This window comes from Bos taurus, chromosome 7, assembly GCF_002263795.3.
Source record: "Bos taurus isolate L1 Dominette 01449 registration number 42190680 breed Hereford chromosome 7, ARS-UCD2.0, whole genome shotgun sequence".
Classification (NCBI taxonomy): domain Eukaryota; kingdom Metazoa; phylum Chordata; class Mammalia; order Artiodactyla; family Bovidae; genus Bos; species Bos taurus.
The window spans coordinates 54,088,575-54,107,150 of record NC_037334.1 but is presented as its reverse complement, the minus strand read 5'-3'; the positions used below and the strand labels follow the sequence as shown (position 1 = coordinate 54,107,150).

Genomic DNA, 18,576 nt, shown 5'->3' with positions numbered 1-18,576 from the left:
GCTCATTGGCTCAGGGCTTTTTGATTCAAATGCTGCACATTTAGAGATAGTGGTTTTATATTTATACCAGCCAGCTGCAAAGGAGGTTCTGCTGCTCAAATGACAGAGACTAGGTGGAAGTCTAGAAGCAAAGAGGATCAGACTTCTTTGCTTCTATACATTTATCTGGAAGTCACAGGATGACACCTTCTCAGTCACTGGGAACATGAGATCTGAAGTTCTCTGCAGGCTAGAAGGATGAGCTTTCTTGGGGAAAATGGGTGTGCCCCATGAAATGCTGGTCTTCAAAGAGGACAAAGGGAGTGTCATGAGCTATTAAAGACAGAGTAGGGTGCGGCAGTCGCATGCGCAGTGGAGCGCCACTTGGACTGGTGGCAACCAACTCTACAGACAGAGAGGGTGTGCCACTGTGAACCTGCCATTTTTCGTTTGTCTAGTTCCACTCAGTATCTCCTCCAGTAATGCCTGCGGCCATGACCACTGGTGAGTAGGGCAGTTGATATCTGGGAATTCCTTCTCAGGAGGCTCCCCCTTCAACCCTTGGGAACTGCCTGGCAGAGCCCCTGCACTCACCCATCAAGACGCTCAGCAGCTTCTGCACTCTGGAATTGACCCCCACAATTCGGTAGAGCCCTTGCTCATTGATCCCTGAGAAGAGAAACAGTGAAGATTTAATTAGAGGCACGTCAGAACACCAGTCAGGCCAACCCAGCCAAATGCACTTTTTTCATTTTCTCAGGACTTCTAAAAGCTTCTCTAATTAAAATTCCCTGTCACTCAGCTCTGCTCTTAGCGAAGGAGTGGGATTTGGTACAGCTGTCTAGGATTTCATGGGTGTGCTGCACACTTCAGCCCTCATGTTAGTTCAGTCATTACAGGGGCACAAAACCAAGGTAGCATCTGAAGAGTTTTGAAAGATGTGAAATATACACGCCTCCATATGTCATATTTAACCAGTTTTTTCATTTAAAAAGACAAAAATGAAACGATAAAATAAGTTCACACTACAGACAAGGGTAAACACTTTATAATCTATTTTTGCATACAGAATACAAACACTGAGGTGTTGGGGCATTTTATATTTTAAACAATGTTATCAGCTAAGGCTGAGAAATTAGACAAGTCATTCATCTGTGGTGCAAATTTCTTTATAAAGAAAAAAGTTGACCACCTTTATTGAACCCAAGGAAACATGCAAATAGACTAGAAGGGGTTCACCTTCAAACACCCAAACAAAGAACCAAAATTACCCAGCCTCAGTACTTTGTTCATTTAACTGCAAGGATTAGATCACCACTGCATCCTTTACATCCAGACCAAGTGGAATGACATGGTGAAATGACTTTTTTCCTGCTGGTCCCAAGCCCATTATATCTGACATTTCTCAACTGGTCTTCTGCTGCTGCTTATTCCCCTGATGGCCATCCTCCACTTAGTACCCAAAAGGAGCTTTCCAAAGTGTCAGTCAGTTCAAATCATCTCTTTTCTTAAAATCTTCCAATGACTTCCCACTGCATTTGGATCACAATCAAAATTGACCATGGCCTGTAAGGCCCTACGCAGTTGAGCACAGCCCGCCTCTGACTGCTTTATCAAACACCTTTATGCTCCTCCAGCCATGTGTGCCTTCCTGTAACTCCAACATGCAAAGCTCATGCCCCCAAACCACAACCTCTGCACAGGATTCCCTCTACCTGGAGCATTCTTCTCCCAGATCTTTTCACCACTAAGGTCTCAGCTTACATGCAATTTCTTTGATCAAAAACATCCCACGACCAATACTATTTGCCGCTGCCTTAACCAGTTTTCTTTTCTTTATAGTAGTCAACAGTATCTGAAATCATCTTTATTATTCAACTTCTTGTTTGCTTTCCCCCCACAATTATCACGTAAACTTTAAGTACAGTGAGTCTATCTTCTTCAGCACTATATCCCCAGTACCTCGGTAAGTCTACAATACAGGACCGAATGAATAGAGTATTCATCAGGGCCACTACTTTGGGACCAAAACAAAATTTCCTGGAAGAAATTTGGGAAAAGGCTGACTCTGCAGTGTTTTTAACAAGGCCTTTATAGAAATGTAACTAATAAAAGAAGTAGTCCAGAATGGTAAGATTTTACAGCTCAAATGGATTATAAAAGCATGTACATTATCCTGCATGGTTCATGGGCTAGGAGACCCTGGGTCTCCTGAGGGATGGGCCTCAAGTTACTGAGTAGCAGAGCCATTATTCAGTGATGTGGTGGCTTGAAGGGCTTATCGTTTCTGTAGTGTCTCCACTCCTTTTATCTCCGTGCTTTCCTAGAGCTTCACAAACTTCCAGCTCCTAGTGGATGATTGGCAAACCTCAGCATGTATGAGAGGTCTGTTCACTTACCTCTGGTCACCACCAATGGTGGTGGAGTGTACATACATGCACCGCAGTAGGGACATAACCCACTTGCTCCCAAGCATTTATGCGAAAATGGCATTTAACGCACACTGTCCTTGTTTCCTCTTTGTGTTAAAACTTCTTTAGATGTTAAAATATACCACATTCATTCTCATTTTAGAGGGGGTGGGGATGAGGAGATGGAGGCTAAAAGATCAAACCAATTGGTGACCCTCTTCTTCCTCTGCTAATCACTGCACATAGTTTCTGATTTTACATCAGAAAAAGTCACCCTATTGAGCTGTGGGTTTGCAGTCATCACACAGACTATGAAGGAGTTTATATGATTAGGAGATGTTGCTCTCAGTTTTGGCGGCCGAAAACTGAGAGACAAAGAGGCTGGCCCACCTCTGCAGGAACTTGAACTTCATCATGGTGGGGAGGGGAGCTCACTTTTGGCTCCATTTTTATACTTTTACCCTTGTTAATCCTGGCGTGCTGCAGTCCATGGGGTCACAAAGAGTCAGACATGACTGAGCGACTGAACTGAACTGAACCCTGTACCTCTTATTTCTCATTCCTTTAAAATGACAAGCAAATCAAAACACCTATTGAAAAATTACCTTAGTAACACACTTTAAATGTGTCAAAAGTGCAGTTATGGAAAATAGACAAATCCAAGGAAGACAGCAAAGGACAGCAGAAACTGCCACTCACAACACAAGTTGCCCACGCAGGCATGATCCTTCTTCTCCTTGCCGTCCCCAGAATGGGTTCAGAGTGGACAGGCTGGTTGCTGGTTCATAACTTGCATTTTTCATGTAATATACATTAATAAAAACCTTAGGTTTCAATAAATATATTTCTACTGCATTTTTAGTGATTCAGAGTGTTTTACTGCAAGGATGTAGCACATTCTTGGTTTAACCAATTTTTGAGACATTTGGCCAATTTCTGTTTTTTGTTTTGTTTCTTACCTTAACACTACTATATAAACATCTTTATGACTCAACCTGGCCCATGACCTTATTTCCTCAAGATCAATTTAGAGAAATCTCACCTTCTTCTATTTTATATTATCTGGCTATGTTTTACACATCTTTGCAACTCTTTATTAAAGGAAGGTATAGCAGAAATAAGCAAACTTAAAAAAAAATAGCACACATTATAATGATTACTTTGGAAAGAATTGGACTAGATGCACAGGAGTAGAAGTTTATATGGTTAGTTAGTTGTTGTTGTTTTTTTTTTTTTCCTACCCCTCTACTCAATGCTTCATAGCCTTTAATAAAATACTTGTATTTCTAAACTTGTAAGAGTCAAGGATCCTGTTTTAGAAGACAGAACTTCCTCAGCAAAAGGGCTGGAGGGTTGAGAGGTTGGAAAATCAATAAGATTCCCATCTTTGACAATGGTTCAAATCAAATCCAGTGGAAAGACAACATTCAGCTTTCCTCGGGAATATAACAGACAACGTACTCAAAGCTTGAAACTGCCAGAATGAAGGAATCTCCTCTGCAGCTATCTCCTCTGGGACAGAGACCACTGACGAATCAGCTTCTGTGACCTCAAAGTGCTGCCCAATGGACCCAGGAAAGGTCAATGTGTGACTTCAGCACCACTGCAGGAAACCAGGGGCCTGACCCTTTCTCCCTACCTAGATAGTGCCCTGGGCAGGATTCCTAATCTGGAGTCCACAAGCCCAGGAGGCTCACTAGAGAATTCAGGGTGTCTATCAACTTAGGAAAACAATCACAACTTTATTTCCACTAACCTATAACTGAAATTAAACATTTTCTTCCACTACAATATAAGCAACAAATCACAGCTTTAGCAGTACATGCAACTTGGTTGCAAACCAAAGATATTTTCCTAACATGTTACAACTGTCACTGACATCTTGAAATATCACTATTTCTGAATTATGCTAGCTATCAGACCCACTGCCGGAACCTGATGTGTAAACAAAGAATCACATATATTATTATATCACAACCATGGTTTTTAGTATTTTAACTGAATTTCAGTAACCTTAGTAGCTTCCCTGGTGGCTCAGATGGTAAAGAATCTGCCTGCAATGTGGGAGACCTGGGTTTGATCCCTGGGTTGGGAAGATCTGCTGGAGAGGGGAATGACAACCCACTCCAGTATTCTTGCCTGGAGAATTCATTGGACAGAGAAGCCTGGTGGGCTACAGTCCATAGGTCCACAAAGAGTCAGACATGACTGAGTGACTACCACACATCAGTAACTAGATTCCTTATAATGCTATGTATTTGATATGCATGTATTTAAAACAGTCTTCTGATTAGCTGAAAAGGTTAATGCCACCAAATGAATCAAATCAGCTGAGAGCCCTTGTGCTTCAGAACAACACAAGCTGTGGAAACACACTGCCAGTGGCATTTGGAGAGTTAATGAGTCACTAGAGATTGGGAAACAGCAGGTCGCAGGTCTGCCACCTCACCAGATGTGTGACCTTTGCCAAGAACAATGCCATCTGCTAAACTATTTTACCTCTGGTTTCCACAGCATGGATGCATTTCTTGATGATGCTGAAGCCAATGCTGTCCAACTGTGCAGCTGAAAGAGGAAGAAGAAGGCAGTCAAGTTGCTGGCCGCACACATACCAACCCCGGAACAGGGCTTGACCAACCCAGCATGACTCAGTCCCATGGTGTTGCTAAGGATTCTTTTCTTTTTTTCCACTGAAAGTACAGGAATGATTCAAGATTTAAAACTGCTAGCATTCACGGAGAGCTTACCATATGCCAGGTACAGTTCAAAGTGCTTTGCACATATTATCTCATTTAATTCTCATGGTAACTCTCTGCAAGGTTATCATCTATTAACAGCAGAAGAAACACAGCACAGAGTGATGAGTACTTTGCTGAAGGAGTAACCAGGCAAACTTTAACTTGTTTTGCTATTGTCAGGAGCTTTAGGACTAACTGTGTGCTGGTCTCCTTCAAAAAGCATAAATTAAATGCTCAATAAATGTCAGTAAGTACTTCACAGAGCTCACCTTGTTTAATCCCAGCAAGTCCTCTAGGTTGGTACTATCATGAGCCCCAAATTACACAAGAAACAGATTTGGCAAAGCTAACTATCTTGACCAAAGCTGCAAAGCTAATATGTGGGAGACTCACTCCAGAGCCATTACAACTTTAACTGCCTTAAAAGTGACTAACATGTAAAATATCATGTATGAAACGAGATGCCAGTCCAGGTTCAATGCACGATACTGGATGCTTGGGGCTGGTGCACTGGGACGACCCAGAGGGATGGTGTGGGGAGGGAGGAGGGAGGGGGGTTCAGGATGGGGAACACATGTATACCCGTGGTGGATTCATTTTGATGTTTGGCAGAACTAATACAATTATGTAAAGTTTGAGAATAGAATAAAATTAATTAAAAGAAAAAAAAGTGACTCTGAAAAATAAAAATTAAAAAAAAAAAGTGACTCTGAGTTAAAAGGAAGAATAAAAGTCTGCTCAGATGACTAGAAAAAGGGAAAAAAAGGAAAACTGACTGGGGGGAAATTAAAACAGCCAAGGACAAAGAAGGTATCTAAGGGAAAAGCACTAACGTGGAAGACCCACCCTCTATGCGGTAAACCAGCAGGCAGTGACAGGTTCTCCATTTGCTCCAAAACACCCTCTTGTCACTCAGAAAATAAATGACAAGTAGCACCAACTTTCCCACAATGCAGAACCAACTGCCAACCTGGCAACAGGGCTGAAAACCCAACAAAATTCATTCCCATGCTCTGATTACCCAATGATAAGATGTGCATGGTAATCTTTAAGAATCTTTGACCTCCTTTGGATATCAGGACAAGATGTTATACAAACCAGTGATCTGAGTGGAGAAGGGAATGGAAGGAAGAAGGAAAGTGAATATTTATAAATGATTTGTCATCATCCCAGGGCAAGAAATACACTTGTAAAATATGAGAACTGAGCAGAACTTGAACTCATCTTGGATCTCATCCAAATGGAATCTCTCCAATTTTTAATGTATATGGTTGAATATAGGTCCAATGAAGAAAAAAAAAATCCTTTAAAAATTACTGAAAATTCCCCAAATCAAACCAGAAAGGAACAGTAATTTCCCCAAACTTCTCTTCCCAAAGAGAACCAGCTTTAGCTCTTACATGTGTACATATCATTTTGTGGTACTTATTATTAAACATACTTACTATCTCTAGGATAGTAAATAAAGTACCAGAGAAGGGGGGGAAATGATGTTTTTCTTCCTGGAGAGCACCTGCTATACAAATCATTGTTCTTATTCTCTTAAAGCTACAGTCTATTAATTCAAGCCCTTGTTTCTTCTAGTATGAACCGAGTGTTTACTCTGCACATTGTGTTGTATATAGCTTTCTGACTCAGAAAAGGACCATTCTTCCAAATGAAGCTCAACTCATACCATTGAGTTTTCTCAAATTTTATGACAAACCATAATACATAGTCTAAATATCTACTGGAATCAAAGCAAGATTTTTTTAAAAATGATAACTCACTAAGATATAATTCACATACTGTAGTGTTCACTCATTTAAAACTTACAATTCATTTGTAAGTTTTACAATTCAATTTCTAGTATATTTCAAAGTCATGAACCAATCACCATTCTCTACATAACATTTTCAATACTCCCATGAAAAACCTTATACACATTAACAGTAACTCTCTATTTCTCTCTTCCCTCAGCTCCTAGAAACCAGAAATCTATCTTCTGTTTCTATAGATTTGCCTATTCTGGACATTTCATGTACAAGCAATAATATAATATGTGGTCTTTTGTATTTAGTTTCTTTCACCTAGTTTAATGCTTTTTCTACAATGATTTTTCTACAATGCAGCATCAATACACTTTACTCCATTTTATGACTAAATAACATTTCATTGCCTGGATATACCACATTTCATTTATCCATTCATCAGTTACCATTTCTGCTTTTTGACTATAATGAATAATGCTACTAGGAACACACTGGTGTACAAATCTTTGTGTGAACATATATTTTCATTTCTGTTCATTATGTGCCCAAGGTTAGAAGTGCTAGGTTATATGGTAACTCTATGCTTAACTTTTTGAAGAAATGCCAAACTGCTTTCTAAAAGTGCTGAACCACTTCACATTCCCACCAGTGACATATGAAAGTTCCAAGTTCTCCAGGGCCTTACCAACATTTGTTATTGTCTTCTTAATTACTGCCATTCTGGATATGAAATGGTATCTCACTGTGGTTTTTACTTGCATTTCCCTAATGACTAGTGGTGCTGGGCACCTTTTCATGTGCAGGGGAGAATGTTCATTCCTTTATACAGTAGTCAGAATAGAGCCTACTGGCAAGTATTTGTCAGAGGGGGAATTATTTTCTATACCCAAGGATGCTTCCTAAATGTCCATAACATGATTCAATAGTCAGTTGAAGCCTTTCGGTTCTCCTTTTGAGAGGTGGTTAGGAGGATTCTTGCACAGGGATGATAGTCAAGGAAGTTTGGGAGAAAAAGAACGGAAGTTGTGGACAGTGCTCTGGGGAGTTGCTGAGATGGATTCCAAATTCGGAAATTTTAAGGTTAGGTTTGTGAACATGGTCGTGTTCTAGGCATTGAGGAACTTCTGTTCTGGACAAAGACTACTTTGCTTCCCTACCCCAAGAACATGGTTAAAATTAGAAATAACGTGGCAGCGGACAGTGATGACCCCAGTGGCCAGAAGATACATGCTCATAAAGCCACTAGCCCAACTACGGGAAGAAATATGGACAGAGCTAGATATAACCCTGCAGAGACAAATCAGGCCTTGACCTTTTCCCATGGAACTGTGGGAAGTTGGCTCCTTCTCTAAGTAGGTAATAGCTAATGGAAAAGAATACAATGCTATCCCCCAAGTATATTCAGAAAAAAACTAAATTCCACTAACCCACACTAATTGCACTTATGTCTTTTGGAAAATGGCAAAGAAAAATGCCCCTCACCCAAAATCTCTGAGTAAATATTCCTTCTTTGGTTTTCCCAAAATTAGAGGTTCTGCAATTCATTTTATACCAGCAAAACCCTTTTCATGAAATAAATCTTACACAGATGTTACACATAAAGGCATTACACATATAACAGTATTAGTATTTATTAGTTGTCTAAGTTCAAATGCATATAACAGATTCATATATTACCAAGTCAAATGCTAAGAGTTCAAGGTAACACTATAAGCCTCTAATGTGTTCAAGCTGTATACTGATGATAATTACTACAGTTCCATAAACAAAACTGTGTTAAGAAATGGAATTAATATCAAACAACAGTCCTAATAAGGAACTCATGAAAAACACTTCAACTATCACTGTTGTAAATCTCTAAACTGTAACTGGTATAAATTATTACACTACCCCCTACCCTGGCACTTCCCTGTATCTTTCTATCTCTGGTTCGCGCGCGCACGCGCGCGCACACACACACACAGACAAATACACAGGTTTGAATTCTATTCTCACCAGTCTGAGTTTCCTGCTGACATCGTGATTAGGTTACTGATGATGAACAATTTCTTTCCTATTTAACATGTACTGAGTACCACTGATGTGACAGGGACTACAGTGAATCCATAATCAGATCATTAGTCCTGATCACTGTCCAGCAGATACATAAGCTAAGTTAATTGAGATCTCCTATTTGGAAAATCCAGTTCCCACTATTAGGTTTAGAACACCATCACCACTGAGCAGAGTTTGCTAATAACAGAAAAAGTCTGAGCAGCCCGCCAGATGGAAGCGGCTGTCCTTAATCCCTTCAAGCAGGTGATTCAGCTCTTTTACTGAGCCCAGGCTCAGAAAAGGTCAGGGATTTATTTGCAATTGCTGTATCCTTATAATCTCCAGAAATAATCTCTCATTAAATATCTACTAGGCTTGCATTATTCCCTTAATTTGACTGGCAATGAGTTGTTGCAGGGGCGGTACCTCCTGGGCCAGACACTCACCGTCTGGCAGCTAAGGCCTGGACTGGTTTACCTTCCTCTCTCAGCCATGAGTTCAGCTCTGCCCAGGTTTACGCAAAGGGCAGGCCAAACAGTTGTCAGATAATGAATATTCACAGAGCTCACACAAACACCCAGGCTGACCTGCCAAGTTAGAAAAGGGTCATCCTCTTAACTGTCATGTCAACTTTTGAAGCATTATTTGTCTGTTTTTAGAGGAAGTTAAGGGCCAGGGTCACACAAAGCTATTTTCTCGAAGTTTTATGGGGAACAGAAGGACATGGGACAGGCAGCTTGACTCTCAGTCAACCTGGAGATTCTTAGGGCCAAAGCAGGAGGAGGATGTCTAGCAGACTATTTGGTCTCTGCTTACCATGCCCAGGGTATGAACTCTGAGAAAAGGGAAACACGTTAGATTCAGGAACTGACTGCTTTACTACAATGGGCTTAAAACAGCAATATATTTTAAAGATCAGTCAAATTGTTTAAAAGGAGGAGGCTGGTGGGTCAGGTATACACATGGATTTTAGCATAACATTCAATGCCCTGTTCTGAAGCTTTTGGTACTTCATGTTACCTCATGTTACCTCATATGAAGCTTTCCTTGGCCTTTAAAAAAAAAGAAGAAGAAGAAGAAGAAGCATGTAGGTGACGGTAAAGAGTGAAAGCTACAATAAAATCATGAACTTAACCCTTAGCACTTCCCTTCTTTCTTATCTCCCACATCCAAAGTATTCACCTCAGTTTTTCCGCCTAATGTCATCTTAATTTTATCTAGTTCTCTCTGCCTTCACCACACCACCCTGGTCCTGGACCCATCTGTTACCAGGACAGCTGCAAGGCCCTCCCAACTGGTCTCCTTGGCTCACACCTCCTCTGGCTCCCTCCAATCTGCCCTCAACCCTTCCCCTCAACCCTGCAGCCCCCATGACCTTGACAAAACCAGACCACATCACCTTTCTGCCTAAAATCATTCAATGGCACCCAGCTGCTCTTAGAAGCATAATCCTGGCCCCTAATATGGCCCACACAGCTCTGCATGGTCTGGCTCCAGCTTTGTCTCATGGCCCTCCCCCAGGTCTCAGCATCCCAAACACACTGGCTTCCTCTCAGAGAATCCAATTAACCACACTTTCTCCTCAGCCTTTGCACAAGCTGTGTTTCACTCCTGGGAGCCCTTTGGCCCATGTGACTCCAAATTCTCAGGTCTTCCCCTTCAAGTATCATCTCCTGTAAAAAAGCCTCTCTGACCCCTCCACCTAGGTTGATGCCTTCCTTAACCTCTCCATCAGAGTATGCAGTATGAGTACAAGCCTACATTTATTTGTACAATCCTGCAAAAGGTGTCTGTCTACCAAGCTGGATATGCATTCATAAAGACAATGGTCCATATATAACTTTACTGATTTATTGTTATTACTACTAAATCTCTGTCATCCACTGTCCACCATAATGCTGGAAATGAAGTAGAAGCATGTAACTTTTCATTTGGTGTAACTTTTCATTCTGGATACATGGATCTGTAAAGTGGTGACTGAATGGTAGGAAGAGTAGCAGAAGGACAGTGTGGCAGAGTCAAAGTGACCTTTCAAACTTCAACTGATGTAAACCTATGAAAGCAGATAGGTTATCTAAGCTTCTGGTCCTCCACTTTTCCATCTTCTCTGAGGATAAAAGGTTAAATAAAGAAACGAATCTAACCACTTCCTTCCTTCCTGTATCAATATAAACAGGTATTACCAAGCAGTACAGCCTTAAGAATCAGTCCCAGAGAAGGGAAAAACAAAAACTATGCAAGCCAAGACATAGAATAGAGGAGACAAAAATCAAGTTTAGGTTTCCTGGACACTTTTATTAATTGAAATCCTTTGCTTGCACATACTAACTAGGCCATCTAAACAGTCAGACAGGACTTCCCTGGTGGTACAGTACATAGGAATCCACCTACCAATGCAGGAGACATGGGTTCAAGTCCTGGTCCAGGAAGATCCCACATGCTGTGGAGAAACTAAGCCTGTGTACCGCAACTACTGAGCCCTCACTCTAGAGCCTGTGCTCTACAGTGAGAAGCCACCATAATGAGGAGCCTTCAAACCACAATGAAGAAGAAGTTCCCACTCACTGCAACTGGAGAAAGCTCAAGAAAAGCAGTGAAGACCCAGTGCAGTGAAAAATAAAAATAAATAAATAAAATCATTAAAAAAAACAAAAAAAAAACAGTCAGACAGGCCTGAGGGTAGAGAAAGCTCTAGAAAACAAGAGCATTCACCTCCTGAATTTTGTGCCACTCACTCTTGAGGTCCCAAAGTCCCTCTTATAAAAATCACTGACTAGGTGCTGCCCGTCTCCAAATCCTTAGTATTCAAAGCATCCAGAAACTAGGTAAGAAGTGGCCAAATCACCAGTTCTGAATAGAAGGGACCTTTTCACAGCATAGGCTGACTGATGGACATATACTCTGAAAAAAAAACGACACTTTGAGATATGTCCCGAAGTTTCCCCAGACATGCCTCCCAGGAATTCTAACAGACCTCAGACCTCTCCTCAAAAAGAGAGGAATTGACTTACCTGAATTAGGCTCAACATGAATTAGATGGAATTAACAGTTTCCTAAAGCTGGTGTTTGACAGATTTTTTTCTTTATTCAACTTTTCTTTGATTTAAAAAAAAAAAAATACCTTTCAAGTTTTTTTTTTTTTTTTTCTTTTTATGGGAGAAATGGAATTTTCTGGAAATAAAAACAAGAGAACTGAGGTAAAGGAAGTCCATGCTGTGTTTCTAATGCTGATGGATACAGGAAGTTGTCTGGAGTTGCTGAGACCAGCCCACCATTTTATGGACAGTTCCTGGGGCACGTTCTCACCACAGAAATTTACTCACTTTCCCTATGTGATTTGCTCTTTAAAGCCTGGCCTGCCTCGCTCCTTCTGAATTTAATCAAATTTCAGCACCATTAAAAGCCATGAAGAAAAACACCCATACTCAATTTAATACAAAATCCTATCTGGAAAAGAGATTTCCAGTTGGCTCACACACTCAGAGGGGCTCACATCCTTTTCCTCAGAATGTGAAGCCCCAGAGTTGCCAGGGCTTCCTGGCTGTGAAGCTTCCAGTGGGGTCCAGGAAAGGTGTGAGTTCTCTACTTGGGCAGTTTACCCAGAGCCAGTTTTAATCCCAGATCAGCTCCCCAAACCTGTGACCCATTTCACTTCACTGCCAACTGCCCTCTATTCTGTTCCCTGGCTGGTAGGTACTCAGGGAATGTGAATGAACTTTAATATTAATTGAAGTAACACCAACAGAAGCTGTATGTACTGGAAAGAGAACAATGAATTTTAAGGCCGGACAGATCTGGCTTGGGCGCCTGTCTCTGCCACCTCTGGCCATTATGCTCTTCGGCAAGAAGCTTCACCTTCCTCACCTGTGTGGTGTGGTAACTCACCTTAATGCTACAAAGGTCAAATGAAATGGACAACAACTGAGACTTGGCTAGTATTCAGTAAATGGTCATTACCAGTACTATGATTATTAGGATATAGTAACTATTCTGAAAGAGATGGGCATACCAGACCACCTGACCTGCCTCTTGAGGAACCTGTATGCAGGTCAGGAAGCAACAGTTAGAACTGGACATGGAACAACAAACTGGTTCCAAATAGGAAAAGGAGTACATCAAGGCTATATATTGTCACCCTGCTTATTTAACTTATATGCAGAGTACATCATGAGAAACGCTGGGCTGGAAGAAACACAAGCTGGAATCAAGATTGCTGGGAGAAATATCAATAACCTCAGATATGCAGATGATACCACCCTTATGGCAGAAAGTGAAGAAGAACCAAAGAGCCTCTTGATGAAAGTGAAAGAGGAGAGTGAAAAAGTTGACTCAAACCTCAACATTCAGAAAACAAAGATCATGGCATCTGGTCCCATCACTTCATGACAGATAGAAAGGGAAACAGAAATAGAGTGGAAACAGTGGCTGACTTTATTTTTCTGGGCTCCAAAATCACTGTAGATGGTGACTGCAGCCATGAAGTTAAAAGATGCTTATTCCTTGGAAAGAAAATTATGACCAACCTAGACAGCATATTAAAAAGCAGAAACATTACTTTGTCAACAAAGGTCCGTCTAGTCAAGGCTATGGTTATTCCAGTGGTCATGTATGGATGTGAGAATTGGACTATAAAGAAAGCTGAGAGCCAAAGGATTGAGGCTTTTGAACTGTGGTGTTGGAGAAGACTCTTGAGAGTCCTTGGACTGCAAGAAGATCCAACCAGTCCATCCTATAGGAGATCAGTCCTCAGTGTTCATTGGAAGGACTGATGTTGAAGCTGAAACTCCAATACTTTGGCCACCTGATGAGAAGAGCTGACTCATCTGAAAAGACCCTGATGCTGGGAAAGATTGAGGGCAGGAGGAGAAGGGGACAACAGAGGATGAGATGGTTGGATGGCATCACCGACTTGATGGTAACAGGTTTGGGTGGACTCTGGGAGTTGGTGATGGACAGGGAGGCCTGGCATGCTGTGATTCATGGGATCACAAAGAGTCAGACACGACTGAGTGACTGAACTGAACTACATTCTAATACTTGAATCAAACTTACAGTTGATGAAATACTCTTCACACCCAAGTGCATGTTAACCTTACTGTAATCTCATGGGAGTACATATTGCTACTATTCTTACTAAAAACGTCTTGCTGTGTCTCCACACTAGTAAGTATAATGAAGGGTAATATGGTACTATTTATAGAATAAATTAATAGCTTATAGTTTATTTGACTTTTCCAATATATCTGTTAAGTTTTTATGATGAGAAAAGCCAGGCTCACGATGTTAAGTGGTACCAACAATGATGATGGCAGTAGTAACACTTTGCACATAGTGTTGCTCTGGAGTAGGCACTTAATTGCACCATATCATCACCATTATCATTATCACCAGCCCTGCTCTGCAGATGGAAACCTTGGATCCAAAAGAGGTTAAGGGGCTCCTGTAGGCTTGCGGTGTTCATGAGCGGTGGAACCAGGACTCTAACTTGGTCTAGCTCCAGAGGCCATTCTCTTCTATCCCCTATTCCTCTGCTGAAGTTCACACAGCCAGTCAGAGAAGGACCAGGGCTGGAGCCCTATTTTCTGGATTCTGCCCTTTCTACTCCAGAAGTAGCTCTCAAACCTAGCGGACAGACTCAGGGGCATGCTTGCTCAATGCAGATTCTGGGTACCTCCCAAAGGATATGCTTCAGCAGGTATGAGAATCACATGTGGGATAGATAACACTGTACTGTATACCAAGTGACTAAAATTATTATCACTAAAGACCACTACCAATGATTATTGACTATTAGTTAATGGGTGATACCTATTCCACATTCCTCATCCAATAATAAAGATTCACCAGTGCTGTGTACCTCAAAGTGTAATGTTGGCTTGTGCCATCGGGGTATATGAAAAGATTCCAAGTAGTTCACAAATAAATATTTCCAATTGTTACACACTTACTTTAATAAGTACTAGAAAATTATTGATGCATTTTTAAAATAAATGTAGTTTAAGAAGAGCAAATTGGTTTTAAAAAATAGTACATAAATAGTATTACAGGGGGTATATACACATGTTAAATAATGAAGGTGACAAACAACACATTTGGGAGCTACTGTCCTAATCTGCACCAGCCCAGGCACCACCTTCAACCTGGCTGAAAGGACAAGATGGGAGGGTACCACATTCTATCAGCAAACTGTCCTATTTCAATAGTCATCCTTGAGTCCTTGCCATCACACCCCACATCCAATCCGTTAGCCAGTACCATCAGCAATAACTTAAACCTAGAATCCAGCTACTTCTCTGTTACTAACACTTTGATCCAAGCTACCATCATCTTTTGCCTGGACTGTTCCCATAGCCTCTCAACTGTTTCTCCTTTTGCCCCCTACAATGTATTCTCTGCCGGCGGTCAGAGTCATCTTTTAAAAATATACATTGGCTCATGTCACTCGCCTGATCACAACTCGCCAGGGACTTCTCATGACACTTAGAACGCAATCCTACCTCCTGACCACAGCCTCACATGGCTCAGTCCACCTGGACACTCTCCCTCTGGTCTCTGCCAATCCAGTCACAAGGGTCCTTCCTGATACTCCTTGAACATGGCTAGCTCAGCTTCTCCGCTGCAGGGGCCTCTGTACGTGCTTGTTTCTCTGCCAGTTCCTGACGTGGCGCCCTCCCTAGGTTTGTTCAGGTTTCTCCTTAAATGTCATTTCTTCAAGGAGGCCTCCTCTGTCCCTGGTATCTAAAACAGCCACCCATCAAGAGAGGGATGGACAGGGAGTTTGGGGTTAGTGGATGCAAACCGTTACATATAGGATGGATACACAACAAGGTCCTGCTGTACAGCACAGGGAACTATATGCAATACCCTGTGATTAAACCATAACGGAAAAGAATATGAAAAAGAATGTGTATCGGTGTATAACTGAGCCACTCTACTGTACAATAGTAATTAACACAACACGGTAAAATCAACTATACTGTAGTAAAAAATAAATTAAATATAAAATAGCCACCCTTCCCCTGTAACTCCCTATGCCTTTGTTCTTACTTCCTCATAGCCCTTCTCTCCACTTGGAAGCCTCCCTTTGTTTGCTGGCTTACTGTTTGGGGTCCCTGCTCTCATTCAGGGACTTTATCTGCCTTGCTCACTACCGTAGCTTCAGTACACATTTCCTGAAGGAAGCAACAAATATAACCTACATTTTCACCAGCAGAGACACCAAGAAATCAATAGGTAAAGAAGTTCCTACACTCCAGGAACCTCAATGGGGAGCAGCTGACCGAACCCTGGTACCTTCCAGAGTGCAGGGGTCTGCTGGGGAAGCACAGAACAGACAGCACTGATAGGGATCTCATTCACCCTCTGACCTCTATGCATGAATACCACCAATCAGGATTTTCTTCCCTAGCCAACCACATACCCAGGAACCTATCTTCTTTTCTCATGGTTTCTGGAGACCCACATTAAGAAAAATAAGCCGAGAAGGACGGGGAGTAAAACAGGTAGCAGAGGAAGAGATGAAAACCCTGCCTGGCTTGGAATAAACCTGCCAGTCTCAGATGTTCCAGTTCTCAGCCAGAGGCAGCCAAAGCGGCAGCAGGTGAGTTCCTGCACAGTACAGCTGAGAACTGCAGACCAGTGTGGGGTGGAAGGAGGGAGGAAGGACAGTTTCCTTGTGGGTTTTGACATCTGCAATCTCCCTGTCTACCTTAAAATTCCTGACCAGGACAGCTGTGAAGAAGCAAGGCTGCACGTACACCTTGGTAATGTGAACCATCTTAATCAGAACCATTTGTCTCCTACCTGGGATTCTGAACATCCCAAGAATGACTTACAGTCCAGTGGCCTCAATTCCTTTCTACCTCGAGGCCTGGGTGGCTGTGCACTGATTTCTCAACCAAAAGAAATCAGTGCCAGCTTTCCGAAGGTGGACGTGTTTCAAGCGGAAAACCAATCTCCTCTGTCCAGCCAGATCCCTTCCTTGCCTCTAACTACGTGTCCTCTCCTTATCTGCCCTAGAAACGGTTTAGCTATTTTTCAGACACATCAAACTCCAGGGCAGTAGAAGGCAGGGAAGGAGATGCCATTCAGAATCTGAGGCCTAAGATTTGCACCTGGAGTTACCATAATATTGTATGATGTGGGAATATATCACCTCTTGGACCCTTTTTCTCATCTTGAAGATCAAGCATGGTAGAAATCAAAAAAAGTAATGCATGTGAAGGCACTCTGAGGAACTCTGAAAGAAACTATCCAGTGTCAGGCTTTATATAAATAGCCTCTGGTTTCAGCTAATGATGATGTTATTGATAATAACAGCAGAGAGCAACATTTAATGACTGCTTAGCATACCAAGCACCACTGATTAAAGAATTTCCAGTTTATTCTCCTTTGATACTCTCAAAGAAACCAATGATGTAGACAGTAAGACTATCCTCATTTTACAGATAAAGAAACTGAGGTCTGGATAAATTTATTTCCCACAGTCACAAATTCAATAAGCCATGAGGCTGGGATTCCAAACACATGTGTAATAATACTCCAGAACCAACATTCCCAACCACTACTCAAAACTCCCCCCACTGTGGGCAACAGTACTTGACAGCTTTCACTAAATCTCACATGCTGAATGAGAGGTGCACACTCTGAATGCTGATCAGGGTGGGAAGGAATGATCTTGAGTGACCACAAGTTTGCACTTAGGATGAAGCCTCAGTTTTCTCATCTGTAAATGGGGTCAATACTACCATCTGCCTCACAGAGTTCTTACAAAGATCAAATATAATGTAGGTCAGACACTAAGCACATTGCCTGGGACACAGTATGTGCTAATGATAATGTTTATCACTAATGATATCATTGGTCAAGAGCCTGCACTTGGTGCCAGTGAGGAAAATCAGTCTCTGTCTCCACAGCCCCTTGCCCTGGGCTTTAAGAGTTAAGGATGTTGCCAATGACCTGCTCGCTGTTCCTTGGTTGAAGCCCAAACTGGGATGCCAAGGGGTGGTGGGCACCTGCCAGGCGGCAGCCTGCTGTCTGTCCAGAGCCCACATGGCTGAGGGGAAGGGGGGGCCACAGCGAAGTCACGCGCTGGCTGCATTTGTCAGTCTAAAGCTGGCTGAGGAGAGGACAGATTTGAGGACAAGCCGGGAGTCTTCTGACTGTCCAGGCAAGTCTCAGGAGTACCCGGGCCAGCCATGTCCTTGGGGGGGTGGGGTGTCACCAAACCAAAGGGCTGGGAACCCAGAGAATAGCATCTCGGAGCAAACAATCCATTCCTTCTCCCTCCTCTCCTGCTAGCCCCCAGCGCTCATGCCGGGCTGTTGCCACTCTACACAGGCCACAGCAACCAGCTGCGCCGTGTTCACAACTCATAAGGAAAAGCAGGCTGGGGGTCAGCACTTCAGTGAGAGAGCAGGGGACCATCTTATCCTACCGTGGCTCAGGAGAAGAAAGTCGTGGTGACAAAAAGCTGCCATGGAGGAAAAAGGGAAAGAAGAAGGGCCAAGAGGGGCTGGGGGCAGCGGGAAGGGAATGCACGCCTGTCTTCTATCAACTCTGGCTGGCAGGCGTAGAGAGAAAGCTGGAGGGGAAGGTGTACTCAGCTGACTCCCTCATGGGCCAGCACATAGGAGGCCAGGCCACCATCCCCACTAATGCGTC

General features: G+C 42.4%; 1 protein-coding gene across 6 annotated transcripts in view; it reads right to left on the bottom strand.

Annotated features, from left to right (window-relative positions):
• The window catches only part of ARHGAP26 (Rho GTPase activating protein 26), a 473,317-nt gene that overhangs the window by 177,706 nt on the left and 277,035 nt on the right, over nt 1–18,576 (bottom strand). For all 6 annotated transcript variants that reach the window (XM_024994422.2, XM_024994425.2, NM_001205522.1 and 3 more), the window contains exons 13-14: nt 4,890–4,955; nt 574–648 (exon numbers count right to left, since the gene is read on the bottom strand). In XM_024994422.2, coding sequence (XP_024850190.1) covers nt 574–648; nt 4,890–4,955 — 141 coding nt within the window. The remainder of the gene's footprint in view (nt 1–573; nt 649–4,889; nt 4,956–18,576) is intronic.